Below are 14,746 nucleotides of genomic sequence, written 5' to 3'. Positions count from 1 at the left end.
TGGCAATACATTCAAATGATGCGGAGATAAACTGAATCAGACATAGTTTATATAATAACTTTATACACATATCAGTACATGATAAAACGAAAACTAACGAACCCCAAATTATTCCCATTATAATTTGATTAGTTTGATTATTTCCTTAACTAAAATTCATTTAGTTGTAGTTGATAAATCACCCCTTATGCTCAGCATAATACATAAAGGGGTAAAAGTATTTATAAGTTTGCCAGATATTATTTGAAATACATCAAGTTATGTTTTGAAAACATTTATAGTTTGCTTGTATTCCCCCCCTAAAAACATTAAAAAGCACGGAAAAAGCGTAGGGGTATGAACTCACAGTTTAACGTAGGGTTCGAGTGTTAACGGATGCCCTGAACGCCACTGGTCCCTATTAATCATGTGATGACACATATTTGAGTTAGAACTAAGGTGTTTCATGTTTAAATATGACGGGGAAAACACACTTAGGGTTTGGAACTACTAAGCATAAGTGTCACATAATCCAAGATAATGATCTATGCAAGTTTAGGGCCAAATATGGGCATTTGAGTAAGTGTATGGCCTTAGAAGTGAGTGTGCGGCTGGGGTGTGCGGCCAGAAAGGTGTGTGAGGCTGCATAAATGTGTGTGCGGCCGTAGAGAGTGTGTGTGCGTCCGTACACAGGAGTGTGCGGCCGTACACTCATCTTGTGAGTCCATATGAAGTGTTTGCTCTTCACTAAGGAGATTTGAATGTGTGCTGCCCCCTCATGAAGGTGTGCGGCCATACACCTTCAAGGGACCATGAATATGATGAACATGATGAGTTTTAAGGTTTGGGATTCAAGTCTTTACCACTAATTAGCTTGAAGATGAACTAGATCACAAATATGAGGCCTTCAAGGTGTTCTTGGTTGAAGATTTTAGAGAGAGAAAGTAGAGAGAGGGTAAGGAGCATCCAAATGAATGAATGAAGAGGGTATCTATCCATATATAGGTTTGGGTGTGAGGCTAGAGGGTGTGTGGTTGGGTACACATGGGTGTGTGGCCGTACACACAAGAGTGTGGCCGCACACACCTCTTTTGGTGTGTTTGATCCGATTTTATGATGCAAAATACCTTCCAACTCCTCCAAAGACCCATATCTAGACTATATTATAGTCAAAACACGCATATGGAACCACAAGATTTACAAAGGATGATGAATTCAAGATTTAAAGCCAATACGCGGACCAATTACATAGGATGAAAGTTTCGGGTTGTCACATCATCCCCCCGTTAAAGGGAATTTCGTCCCGAAATTCAGAATTAAGATACAATTCAAGGATTTGGAAAGAGATGCGGGTACTTCTACTTCATTGAGTCTTCGCGCTCCCAAGTGAATTCCGGTCTCCACTGGGCGTTCCAGCGAACCCTCATTATCGGGACATGTCTTTGTTTCGTAAATTGACTCTCCTAATCCATGATCTCAATTTGTCCTCACATGGAGATTTCGACCCTTGATAACTTCGGTCTCCTCAAAGGAATCACTAGGGTTTTGTCAGGTAGGTACTTCTAATGATTCAAGACGTGAAGTACCGGATGGATATTACTAAGTTCTGAGAGTAGTCAGAGTTTAAAGGTTACGAAATCGATTCTACAAGGATCACGAAGGGTCTAATGTATCACGACGAAAGTATTTTACACTTCTCAAAGCATATCATGCTTTTCTGGGATAAAGCCCTCAATAGGACACATGCTCCAACAGGATGGCACATCTTCGTGGAGTCGAATAGCTAAAAGTCTGATGGTTCTAGAAGAAATTTCTGGATATGTAGACGATAATAATCGATGGGACCCAAGAATCGACGGGTTTCTATGGGTATCTTTGATGCCGACCAATTCCCTATCGCCTTAGATGTTGGAAAAGTACACGGTTACGACTACTTTTCTTGGCTACATGATCAAAGGAAAAAGATTTGACCGAAAGGATACCACTACTAATCCGTAGTGATCATATCAGTTCTTGGTTACTGTCTTGAACACGTCATTCTCATTGAGGTTCGGTCACGAGGTAGATCCATAGATTAGGCCAATGCGAGACTAGACTAGAGGTTCGGAAAGAGTTCTCGAGAGTCCTTCGGGAAAGAATTTAGGGAAAAGAGCTACAGACTTCCCGTTTCTCAATGATCACAGGAACGAGGGATGCATGGCAATTCATATCGGAAAAACTTTTTGAGCTTTAAAGCATGAAATGATACGAAGGTTTGATGCCAAAGATCACGAGAGTCGGGTCAGGGAAAAGATCTAGACAGGCGACCCTTTTGAAATCAAGGATAACAACATGAATGAGACTCGGTCATTACATGTCAAACATAGCAATAAAGTATTTCGTGAAAAGTTTCCCATTTAAATCGAATGGAAGAGAATAATCCTCCGGACTGAGAATACGATCTACAAGTACGAAGTTAGCGTTCTCTATCTCACTGGTTAGTCATCTCAACAGTGCACATTTTCGGTTACTAACGAAGGATTGAGTTTAGAAAGATGTTCGAATAGATAGATAACAGTTTTACCTTTTAGTGCTAAAATCAAAAAGAGTTGCAGGTATAAGAGTTGTCAAAGAAGAGTATACCTGCGGCGACAGTGGGATCAGTAGTTGTCTCTTCTCGTCCTATTACTATGACTCTTCCGGTGTTTCCAGTTGTTGCTGCTTTGGGGCAATTTCTTTTGAAGTGCCCTACTTCGCCACAACTATAGCAGGCTGGACTGATTCCCTGAAAGCCACTGGTCCCTATTAAACATGTGATGACACATATTTGAGTTAGAACTAAGGTGTTTCATGTTTAAATATGATGGGGAAAACACACTTAGGGTTTGGAACTACTAAGAATAAGTTTCACATAATCCAAGATAATGATCTATGCAAGTTTAGGGCCAAATATGGGCATTTGAGTAAGTGTATGGTCTTAGAAGTGAGTGTGCGGCTGGGGTGTGCGGCCAGAAAGGTGTGTAAGGCTGCACACATGTGTGTGCGGCCGTACAGAGTTTGTGTGCGGCCGTACATGAGTGTGCGGCCGTACACTCCTCTTGTGAGTCCATATGAAGTTTTTGCTCTTCACTAAGGAGATTTGAATGTGTGCTGCCCCCTCATGAAGGTGTGCAGCCATACACCTTGAAGGGACCATGAATATGATGAACATGATGAGTTTTAAGGCTTGGGATTCAAGTGTTTACCACTAATTAGCTTGAAGATGAACTAGATCACAAATATCAGGCCTTCAAGGTGTTCTTGGTTGAAGATTTTAGAGAGAGAAAGTAGAGGGAGGGTAAGGAGCATCCAAATTAATGAATGAATAGGGTATCCATCCATATATAGGTTTGGGTGTGAGGCTTGAGGGTGTGCGGCCGCACACATGGGTCTGTGGCCGTACACACAAGAGTGTGGCCGCACACACCTCTTTTGGTGTGTTTGATCCGATTTTATGATACAAAATACCTTCCAACTCCTCCAAAGACCCATATCTAGACTATATTATGTCCAAAACACGCATATGGAACCACAAGATTTACAAAGGATGATGAATTCAAGATTTAAAGCCAATACGCAGACCAATTACATAAGATGAAAGTTTCGGGTTGTCACATGTTGCAACACCACTATCACTCCCAAGGACACGTTCATCGCATCTCGAATAAATGTAGTTGATCAGGTTACATTTATTCCAGCTTACGATTACATAACTGCCCAGGTTTGACGGTAATGCTCAACATCCGAAGACTTTTATTCTTGTTCTTCTTGTGATACTTGTGTTCGAGTGTTTAGATTCTGGATGTTCTCATACTTTGGTAAAATATGGTTATAGTTTAAAGTATAATTCTTGGTCAGAGTGTTTTATCCCTACGTATTTATAGGCTGTATATCTTTTATGAATTGATATACTTAGCTCACTATAAACAATGCTCTGATACCAATCTGTCACACCTCAAAACCGGAACGGCAGAAACATTCTGGGGTGGATGACGTCATGTCAAGTATCACAACATATGCAGTATAGTAATCAAAGTACAACAACCATTGCATTAATAGTAATAGTTTACATGGTTTACATTACATAGAAACATCAAAGTAGAACAGAAACTAGTATAGATGCAGCTTGGCACAAAACCGTCTTCTATAGAAGCTCCTGGAATGTCCCTGTCTATTGCTGACCTGAGAATACAAGTTATTTGAAAGCGAGTATCAGCATTTTTACAAATGCTGGTGGGTTCATAAGTATTTAGTGTCATTTTATTCAAATAACTTAATTTAAAAGTAGTAGTTTAGAATCAACAATGTATTAGAGTCCTTTCCAGAAAATCCTATATTTTCTTAAATAAAAGTAGTCTTCTACCAAGACCCGACAGAGTTATGTTGTAAAAAGTAATTTTTCCCTTAAACACTATCATTACCAAAATACGGTGTTTGATTTTAAAGAAACTAGGAGAATATCAGGGAAAATAACATATGCCTCAGCAGTGAAGACCGCTGACTAAGGCAAAAAGAAATCATAGACTCCAGGAGAGTATCGAATGAACGGTATGCCTGGCTCAGTCTAACAAAAGGGAAACACAGACCCCAGATGGTATCAAATGAAAGATACGTCTAGCAAGGTCTAAAAACAGTGAACACAGACCCCAGATAGTATCAACTGAATGATACATCTAGCAAGGTCTAAAAACAGTGAATACAGTGTTAAAACCCGTTACCTTAAGGCCATGAATTATAAGGTAACCCCGAGATACTCGTAACCATACTGATAGACACTAGAGAACTTGACGCCTTGCAAGCGTCGGTGTAAGTGTGACATTTGTCACCCCTTGGCTTGGTAGGCCGTGGACTGTAGCTAGCAGTCAGGGTGCAGGTGTGTCAATACCATATAGATGTATACACACAATGTCCGCTCTCCCTACAAGAGACTCTGGTTACCAACTTGTCAACAGAGAAGGCCGTGTACCGAAGATGTATCTCGTATAGTGAGATCTGATGTAAAATATTGGACTAATGATAGAGACTCACAACTGAACTGACTAATGTAAATCTATATGTCTATGCTTGTATACATAATATATAACTAATGATCAAACGACCTTCGGACGGATATCCGATCCCACTAGACCACATCTCAACGAAGAAAAGGAAATAGGGTGAACTAGCCTTCCTAAGTCCTTTAAACATTACTTATATATATATATATATATATATATATATATATATATATATATATACAAGCACATGGATACATTTAACTAAGTAGAAGCATTTAACGAAGTTTAAGTGTTTAATGAAGTAGAAGTGTTTCCCAAAGTATAAGTGTTAACAAAGTAGTAGCATTTAACAGTTAACAGTGTAATAAATCCTTGTGCATGCGGGTTTTTAATAACATGTGATTGATATGATAACTGGCATGTTTAACTTGTATTCCCCCCCCCCCCTCATAAAAGCATGTAAAAACATTTAAAAGGTTAATTTAGGGGTATGAACTCACCTGATGTAAGTGGATCCGACGAAGGTGCCGGTTGGGTGCTCGGTGTCAAGTAAAGACTTGAACACACTTAGTGACCTATTAACATATGATAATATACTTTTACATACAATTAGTAAATATAATACTAATTAAACACGTATACGCATCCTAAAGTGCGGAAAACACTTTGGTTAAGTGCTTGGAGTGTCCCGGGTAACATTTAAAGGTGTGTATGGCTTAGATAGGGAGTTTACTCTTCAAGAGTAAACTCTTTATAGAGTTCATGGCCCTGGGACTAACTCCCCATGAGTTTACGGCCGTAAACTCATGGTGAGGGTGTTCTAGGATGCCAAAATGTCTCATATCACTTGTAGATTTATGCTAGGTCCAAATATAAGGCACATGAGTGGATTTAAGGCATCTAAATGGACCAAATAGGAGTTTACGGCCCTAAACAAGGAGTTTACGGCCGTAAGCTCCTATGTGCATATTCTTTTGGTGTTTTAAGGGCTTAAATAATAGAGAATAAAATCCTAAGCATTTTTCCAAGTCAAATGGGGAGTTTAGGGCATCATTTGGGCACTTTTTAGGAGTTTACGGCCCATGGACCTTTCCTAGGGGGGTGTACGGCCGTAAACTCCTATTTCCTTGGATTTATTGAAGTTTAAAGCCTTTACTTCAATGGGTTTTCTTGTAGACATTTTTCCAAGGCCATAGGAGTTGTTTGAGAGCATTTCTAACACTTGAAATTGAGTTTACTCTCCATGAAGAGGATTTTATGGCCCAAGCATGTTCTTGGATAGTAAACTTAAGTTTACCCCCCAAAATTTAAGTTCAATGTGTTCTAAGTCCGTTTCCATAAGCCATTTAGCCATATCTAAGCCTTAGGGGTAGTTTAGAGGGGTTTTGGGGCTTAAAAACCCCATATAATGGTGTTCACGGTCCAAGAGTGTTCTTGGGCCGTAAACACACAATCTTGCCCCTATTTTATGTCTTAAACTCGAATTTGCATGCTAAGTAAGCTATACAACAAGTTAGGGTAGATTGCTTACTCGTTTGGGGCTCGAAACGGACGATTTTGGCTCGAAAACAAGTCGTAGAGAGAGAGAGAGAGTGTAGAAAGAGAGTGAAAAAGTCTCTAATGGACTCCACTCACCCTTATATAGGGGTTTGAGTTGGGGCTCAGTGGAAATCTACCCGATACTGCCGCTAAACGGGGCTTTTGGTCGCACCCGATTTAGTGGTCGTATTTTGACTTGGTTGAAACTGAACATTTTTAAGGGCATTTTGTGGGTGTTTCTAATTTGTTTCAACCCTTACCAAGTCATTATAAAAGTCCCACATTAATTAACCTCTTCCAAAAGGTTAACAGACAGTTTAATAAAATGAGGCTTATTAACGGAAGGAGGGGTTAAATATGACGGAATAAATTTCGGGTTGTCACAAAACGACCCATGAAGTGATTCTTGACACACATCATATCCAATAGTTGTTCTCTAATAAGTACATATGAATTTGGATGTAACACTTTGCTATTTGACCACTTGAATCAATCAATCTGATTCATATTAGTCTTAATTCATAGTTGCTCCCACAAGAATGACTAACTATGGATAATTTTGAATAATGACATTATTCAAGGATCAAATAACATGCTAAATAAAACACTACCATATTTAACACAAAAGTGATATCTCATATATCAAAAGAGATTACATATCATTGTAATGTAGTTCTGAATATCCATATATTAGTAAAGTACATATTTAAATCAAATCACTAGCTAATCGAAGACCGATTCCTTTTGCGATACCGATAACACCAGTGTTGTCACAAGGCATGTCAATGACGTTTTTGATGCTTGGAACAACATTCAGATCACCTATGAATTTTGTCATCCAATCAACTTCTTGAGTTTCCTCAGATGCAACTATATACTCAAATTATGTTGTAGAAAGTGAGACCACTTCTTGCTTTGAACTTTTCTAGGCAATCGTTCCTCCATTAAGTGTAAACATGTATCCTGACTGTGATCATGAGTTATGCCGATCAGTGTTCAAGCTAGCATGAGTGTAACATCTTACAATAAGCTCTTCATCAACTTCTCCAAAAACTTGAAACATGTATTTAGTCCTTCTTAAGTACTTAAATATGTTCCTTACATCCATATAATGTTTTTTTGCCTAGATTATCTTGATATCTACTAGTTAAACAGATATCATAGGCAACATTTGACCTTGTACATGTCATATCATACATAGTTGAACCTAGTACTGAAGCATACGATATGCAACTCATTCTTTTGATCTCATCATCAGTACTATGGCAGTCTGCACTAGAAAGAATGGTGTCATACAGTATGGGTACAATTCCTCAGTTTGAGTTATCCATGGAAATACATTTGAAGACTTTTCCAACACTCAAACCAATGTTTCTTTTGGATTCATCTTTATAGATCCTAATACCGAGTATCTATACAGTATATGTTAGGGCCAGGATCCTCAAAGCATTCAGGATCCTCAAACCTCATCAGATATTTAGGATCCTTAACTATCCCAAGATCCCGATTACTACCGTTATTATTATTATTATTATTATTATTATTATTATTATTATTATTATTATTATTATTATTATTATTATTATTATTTATAACGATTATATTTCGTTCATAATTAACACGTGTGCATAAATAGTCAAGAGAAGATTTATTCTCAACAGAGTTTCGTTTCAACTATGCTAAAGATCTGGAATACCAAGTCAACCAACGTTCATAAAGTTGGTCATAGAGGATCCCAGGAATATCAGACATTTTTAGCTAGTTTAGACTATAAATTGACCCTTGTATCTCGCACACGACACACACTATTGACTTCTAGCTTACCCTACAATTTTTTTTACTTACTCTTACTAGAATATTCTCTATAATGATCATTTTACATTAATAAAATCATCAAGGTAGGTGATCGTTGTAACCTCCCAAGGTTTTGTGTTGGAGATCCTAGCAAGGATCAAGAGCTTTCTTTGTAAACCATTGTGTTATTCTCTTTATCTTTTTCTACTGCACAACTCGAACATCACAACCTCTCATTCAATTTGGTTGATTGATACTGGTGTAACTTTTGACCAAAACAATTTGTCCCCCACCGTGGGGTTGTAGTGTTCAAAATCCTCGAAAGATCATATCTACATAGATGATCCTTTCTTCATCCTCCGCTCCTTCCATTCCAATCAAAAACCTACCACCTCCTCCAACCCCCCTGGTCAGAGGAAAATGCCTGATACTTCCAGGAAAAACACCCCTCCGATCACTAACCAAGGAAGTTTGGGATCTTTAGGACTCCAAGATTCGATTGCCTCGGTCACTACTATAGAACTCTTTGCTATGATGAGAAAAATAACGCAACAGGTGACCCCAACAACAAGAGGAGAATAAAACATTGCACAGATAAGGAAAAAGGATGAAGGAGGAATTTCTGAAATCCTAGGAAACAATGCCCACAGTTGTACAACCAAGGATCGCGAACTTCGATAATGCAGGATCCTCAGGAAATCACCAGAGGAACACACTTCCTGCCACTATGGCGTCACCCTAGGGGACAACTATGGACAATCGAGCATCTATGATCAATGATCTCAATGAGCCTTTCAATACTCCAAGAAACCTTGATTCTAGTAACTTCTTAAACAACAAGACTATAATACTAACTCTACTAATGTTGATGCAGGAATAAATCCAAACATGGCTAGGGAACTTCAGTAGTTGAGACAAATGATCTCAAGCGTACCTGGGGTGGTCCAACCAATGCCAGAAGCATCTCCGACAAGTCACAGGATCTCGAGATTTTCTCCCGTGATAGCTGATACCGAAGTTCCTAAGCACTTTCAAATGCCTAACATGAAGCCTTACAATGGAACTACAGATCTTGAAAAATACGTAGCACAATACCAAGAAAGGATGGAGATCATTCCCATCCTAGTGCACCTGAAGGAAGCTTGCCTATGTAAAGGCTTCGGTTCAACGCTTATGGGATCAGCTCTCAAATGGCTGCTTAATGTTCCTCTATATTCTATTACTTCATTTGCACACTTAGTCAATATTTTCAACAACCAGTTTTCTTTTAGAAGAATCTTCGAGAAGATCACTAGTGATCTCTACCGGGTGGTTCAGGATCCCAAGGAACGACTTAGAGATTTTGTTTACAGGTTTGGTAGGGAAGCTCTAAGTATCCCTAAAATCAAGATGACAACTGCTGTAGAGGCCTTCAACATAGGTCTAAGGAAGGATTCACCCTTCTATGAAGATCTTGTGATGACCCCATTAAAGAGATTGGACGAAGTTAGGTGCCGAGCATTGAGATTCATAAGGCTTGAAGAGGATAATGAAATCCAGAAGAGGTGCAACTGTTCCAGCCGAAGCCTTGGAAGGCCAAATCCCCGGCCCCAAGATCCTACAAGTAGAAGCCCTATTTGAAACCGGATCATCACAGGGTTAATGCGAGAAGAGGAACTTCCTAAGATCACTAACTATTGTTTTCTGCGGATGTTTTAGGTATAATCCATGCTATGCAGGATCTCAGAGACAAAGCAAGATGGCCGAAGAAGGATAACAAGTCCACCAGTTGGAAAGACAAATCCAAATGGCATGCTTACCATGAAGACTTCGATCACAAGACGGAGGATTTTAATGCCCTAAGAAAGGAGATCATCTACCTCCTTAACAAGGGGCACCGCAAAGAGATCCTCGGGAGAAAAAGAGAAAAAATCCGAGAAGAACAACCATAATGGTCACATGATCCCGGAGAAACCAGGATCTCCACCCCCAAACGTCAAGATAATTAACGTTATCTCAAGCGGATCATACATTTGTGGTACTTCTTACTCTCAGGCTAAAAGACACGCCAAGGTCTCTAAAACAGAAAGGGAGGATAGGCCACTGAAGAAGATTGTGATTAGCAATGAAAAAGAAATCACATTTGATGAGACGGACATGGAAGGGATCCAGGATCCTCACCATGACGGACTCGTGATAACATTGTACATGGCCAACCACTTCGTCAGAAGGATCCTTGTTGACGGAGGATCCTCGGTCAACATCATACTCCTAGACGCGCTAAAAAGGATGAACATCCCGGAATCGGAGATAATCAAAAGATCCTCGGTCCTTATAGGATTTAGCTCGGAAACGAAACACACTAATAGGGAGATAAAGCTACCAATATACATAGGGGGTAAACTCTATACAATTTTTTTTGCGTTATTGACACTTTATCTTCTTATAATGTGATACTAGGTAGACCATGGATCTACGAGATGAAAGCAGTTCCATCAACATATCATCAATGCGTAAAGATGCCTACTCCATGGGGAACAGTGAAAATCATGGGAGATCAACAAGAATCGAAGGAATGTTATAAAACCTTTATGAAGTCTATGACCAAACCCCATCAAGCATAACAATTAAGGCAGGGGGCACAACATGTTCTAGAAACGAAGGAGCAAGATGTGAAGGAAGTGCCCCTGAGCATCGAGGATCCTGAAGCCAGCGTCCTCATAGGATCCTCAATAACTGATCAAATCGAGCAAGATCTATTAAACTTTCTTCGAACAAGAAGCAAGACATTCACATGGATACACAAAGATATGACAGGTATAGACAAGAGTATTATCACTCAAAAACTTAGTACTGATCCGTCTTTTAGACCAATACACCAAAGGAGAAAGAAGTTTGCACCTGAAAGGAATCAAATCATCCAAGAAGAAGTAGAAAAGCTCCTTAAGACAAGGATGATTAAGGAAGTGAAGTTACCAAGATGGCTAGCTAACGTGGTTTTTGTACAGAAGAAAAATGGCAAATGGCGAGTATGTGTGGACTACACGGATCTTAACAAAGCTTTTCCTAAGGATCCTTTCCCTCTACCACACATTGACTCTATGATAGATGCAATAGCTAGCCACAAACTCCTAACCTCCACGGATGCTTTAGCAGGATTCCAATGAATCCAGATGGAACCATCCGATCAAGAAAATACAACGTTTATAACAGCAACATGTATATATTGTTACACTGCAATGCCTTTTGGTCTTCAAAAATGCAGGTGCAACATATCAAAGATTGGTGAATCAGATGTTTAAAGACAAGCTGGGGGACACCATGGAGGTCTATATTGATAACATGGTGAAGTCGTTGAAAGTTGAAGATCATATCAGGGATCTAAAAGAAGCCTTCGACATCCTAGACGAATACAATATGAAGTTGAATCCACTCAAATGCTACCTTGGCCTGAAGTCGGGAAAGTTCCTTCGGTATATGGTAACCAAGAGAGGAAAAGAAGCAAGCCCAAAACAGATCAAAGCAATCATCAAGCTGAAATCTCCATCTTCAAAAAAAGACATACAAAGGCTAATCGGAAGAGTAGCGACACTCAACAGGTTCATTTCAAGATCCTCAAAAAGGTCTAAACCCTTCTATGATATCTTGAAGAAGAACAAGACGTTCAAATGGACTGAAAATCACAATTTTTTTTAAGAACTCAAAAAATACTTAAGTTCTGCGTAATTATTTGTAAAGCCTATAGATGGAAACCCTTATGTTCAGCGCCATTTATTTTAAGAACTCAAAAAATACTTAAGTTCCGCACCTCAAAACAACTTATGGTCATAAAGTGTAGAGTTTACCACCGTAAACCCTTGAGTTTATTGTCGTAAACTCCTTGGGTAATGGTCATGACAACCGTAAACTCCAAAGGAGTTTACCCTTTGACACCAAACACTCTAGCCTTGACCTACAACAACTTAGATGCCATCCTTAGGGCAAATAACACCTATATAAGGTGTTTAGCATGTTCTAGGAGGTCTTATCATTATCAATTAGTAGTTTAAAACTAATTGGGTACATATAGGTGTGATTATATGTTAACTAGGATCATAGAGTGTGTTCAAGACTTCACTTGACACCTAGCATCCTACATCTTCAGTTCATCCGTACCACTCACTACAGGTGAGTTCATACCCCTTTAACTAACCTTTGAAATACTTTTAAATGTTTTAAATGATTTTATGGGGGGAGGGGGAATACAAGTTGAATACTTATAGTTATTACATCAATCACATGTGATTAATAACTACAAAACCAATGATTTTCTTACTGTTCAAACTGTTTATCAAACTATTTTGCTTCAAACTGTTTTACAAATTCTTATACTTACCAAATAAAGTTACTTAAGCTCTATTATACTTTTATCAATTGTATGTCTTTGTATGTATAGTTATATAGGCAATGTTTAAAAGGCTTAGGAAGGCCTGCCTGTCCTATTTCCTTTTCGCGCTTGAGATGTGGTTTGGTGGGATATCGGGTGTCCGTCCGAAGGTCGTTTAAATATTAGTTATATATCATGTGTACATATATAGTCATAAAAGGTCCTTCCATTCAATTCAATACCCTTGGGTAGCAAGGGTATACTTCCATGTTCATACGTACAAGTTATATTACTAGTAAACTACAATAGGCGTAGTTTAGGGTTTTACTAAAACTAATACAAGAACAATGAATCATATAAAGAGTCAGTTCATACATGAGTCATAATACATAGTGATGAGAAACAAAAATAATACATAGTGATGAGAAAAAAACATAATACATAGTGATGAGAAACAAACATACAGGCTAGACAGAGGAAGAACACACAATACAGCTAGCACATACATTACATATACATTACATTCACTTATGTGAGCCATTAAACGAGTCATGGCACTACCTTCCACGACAGTTTTTGTATCCAAAATCTCCTTAATTGGGGAGCGTATGAGTTTGTGTATAGATCTATAATGGATTGACTATCCTACACCTTGCTGCTCGCTACAGTGGGACTTTCAAGTCTACGGGTGCCAAATGTCATTTTTACGGTGTCTTACATCCTCATTTAACTATTGAGTCAGTAGCAGGGTACAGGCCGATCACATGGTATGTTAAATACCAATTGGATTAAGGTAGTTGGTACAGCAGTGGTTACTTAATACAACACTACAATACTATAATATTTATCCCATTACATTCACTTCGTGAACATTCACACAATGCATGGTAATGTAAAAACTATATTTTTGGTTAATGATAGTCGGATTTGGGAAAATACACACTCTTACAAGAGACACACAGTTACTAGATGCCATGTGTCACACCCCAAAACCAAGAATGGCGGAAACGTTCTGGGGCGGAGGACGTCATGTAAAGTATCACAACACAGTAAACGTAAACAAGCAAACAACATCATCCATTGCATTAAATATATAATTTTAATACAAGCGTGTTCTGTACAGTTATAAACACCAAAATAATGTAAATCAAAATAATAAGATGAGTCTTGGATGTGCTCCATCTTGTCAAAAGCTGGCCTCGGTACCTGTCTACTGATGACCTGAGAATACAAGTTATTTTGAAAGAGTTTATCAGCATTAAGCTGGTGAGTTCATAAGTATTTTAGTGTCGGTGTTTGTCATCCAAAAACGTTTGAACATGTCTCAAGTGTAAGTTTGTAAAAGGTAAGTAAATGTTTGTAAGTGTTTGTAAAAGTTTGAATCTCTCAGAAAAACCTATATTTTCTATTAAAGTAGCCTTCTACCAAGGCTTAACTGTTTTGTATGCTCGTTTGTTGTAAAAGTGTGTAATTTCCGAAGTGTAACTATCATTTAACAAAATATAGTTTGTACATTAATGTTTAAGTGAAATAATCACTAAAAATATGTAATGGGTAAATCATTGTAGTACTATAGTGTTGTATTATAGGAACTACTGATGTACTAACTACCTTAAACCGGATTTATATTAAGGTATAATGTGACAAATTGCACCATACTATCGACTGGTAACAACGACATACGAATGGTCGTAATAACGGAATGACGTTTTGCACCCGCAGACCTGCAGGTCCGGCTGTATCTAGCAACAAGGTGTAGGATAGTCAATCCAGTATAGATCTATACGCAAACTCATGCTCTCCCTCCAAGAGAATTCTTGCTACAACTCGGGCCATGACATTTAAGGCTTGCTCCGATACAGTAGATCACAATTATTAACGTATTCTTGTATATGTAATGTAATGAACTGTTCTAGTATAGTTGTATATGTTCTTCCTCTAGTATAGTTGTATATGTTCTCCGTCTAGTATAGTTGTATATGTTCTCTTTCTAGTATAGTTGTATATGTTCTCTTTCTAGTAATAAGTATCGACTCATGAATGAACTGACTCATTGATCTAGAAATTGTAGTAG

At 38.5% G+C, this 14,746-nt stretch overlaps 1 protein-coding gene across 1 annotated transcript; it reads left to right on the top strand.

The window, feature by feature from the left end:
• Window positions 1-9,371: 9,371 nt before the first annotated feature.
• Window positions 9,372-10,258, top strand: LOC111904749 (uncharacterized). The gene is made up of 2 exons (XM_023900478.1): window positions 9,372-9,930; window positions 10,026-10,258. The coding sequence occupies exons 1-2, from the start codon at window positions 9,372-9,374 to the stop codon at window positions 10,256-10,258; spliced, it is 792 nt and encodes a 263-aa protein (XP_023756246.1).
• The last annotated feature ends 4,488 nt before the right edge of the window (window positions 10,259-14,746 follow it).

The sequence above is a fragment of the Lactuca sativa genome, chromosome 3, assembly GCF_002870075.4.
Source record: "Lactuca sativa cultivar Salinas chromosome 3, Lsat_Salinas_v11, whole genome shotgun sequence".
Lineage (NCBI taxonomy): Eukaryota > Viridiplantae > Streptophyta > Magnoliopsida > Asterales > Asteraceae > Lactuca > Lactuca sativa.
The sequence above is the reverse complement of the archived record's forward strand: the minus strand, read 5'-3'. Positions and strand labels throughout refer to the sequence as shown.

What these genes read in the sequence shown, in the direction of transcription:
- LOC111904749 (XM_023900478.1), top strand. Translation starts at nt 9,372, where the DNA reads ATGAAGCCTTACAATGGAACTACAGATCTTGAAAAATACGTAGCACAA. An exon ending in CCGGCCCCAAGATCCTACAA is followed by an intron (nt 9,931 to 10,025) that starts GTAGAAGCCCTA and finishes CGGATGTTTTAG; the next exon opens with GTATAATCCATGCTATGCAG.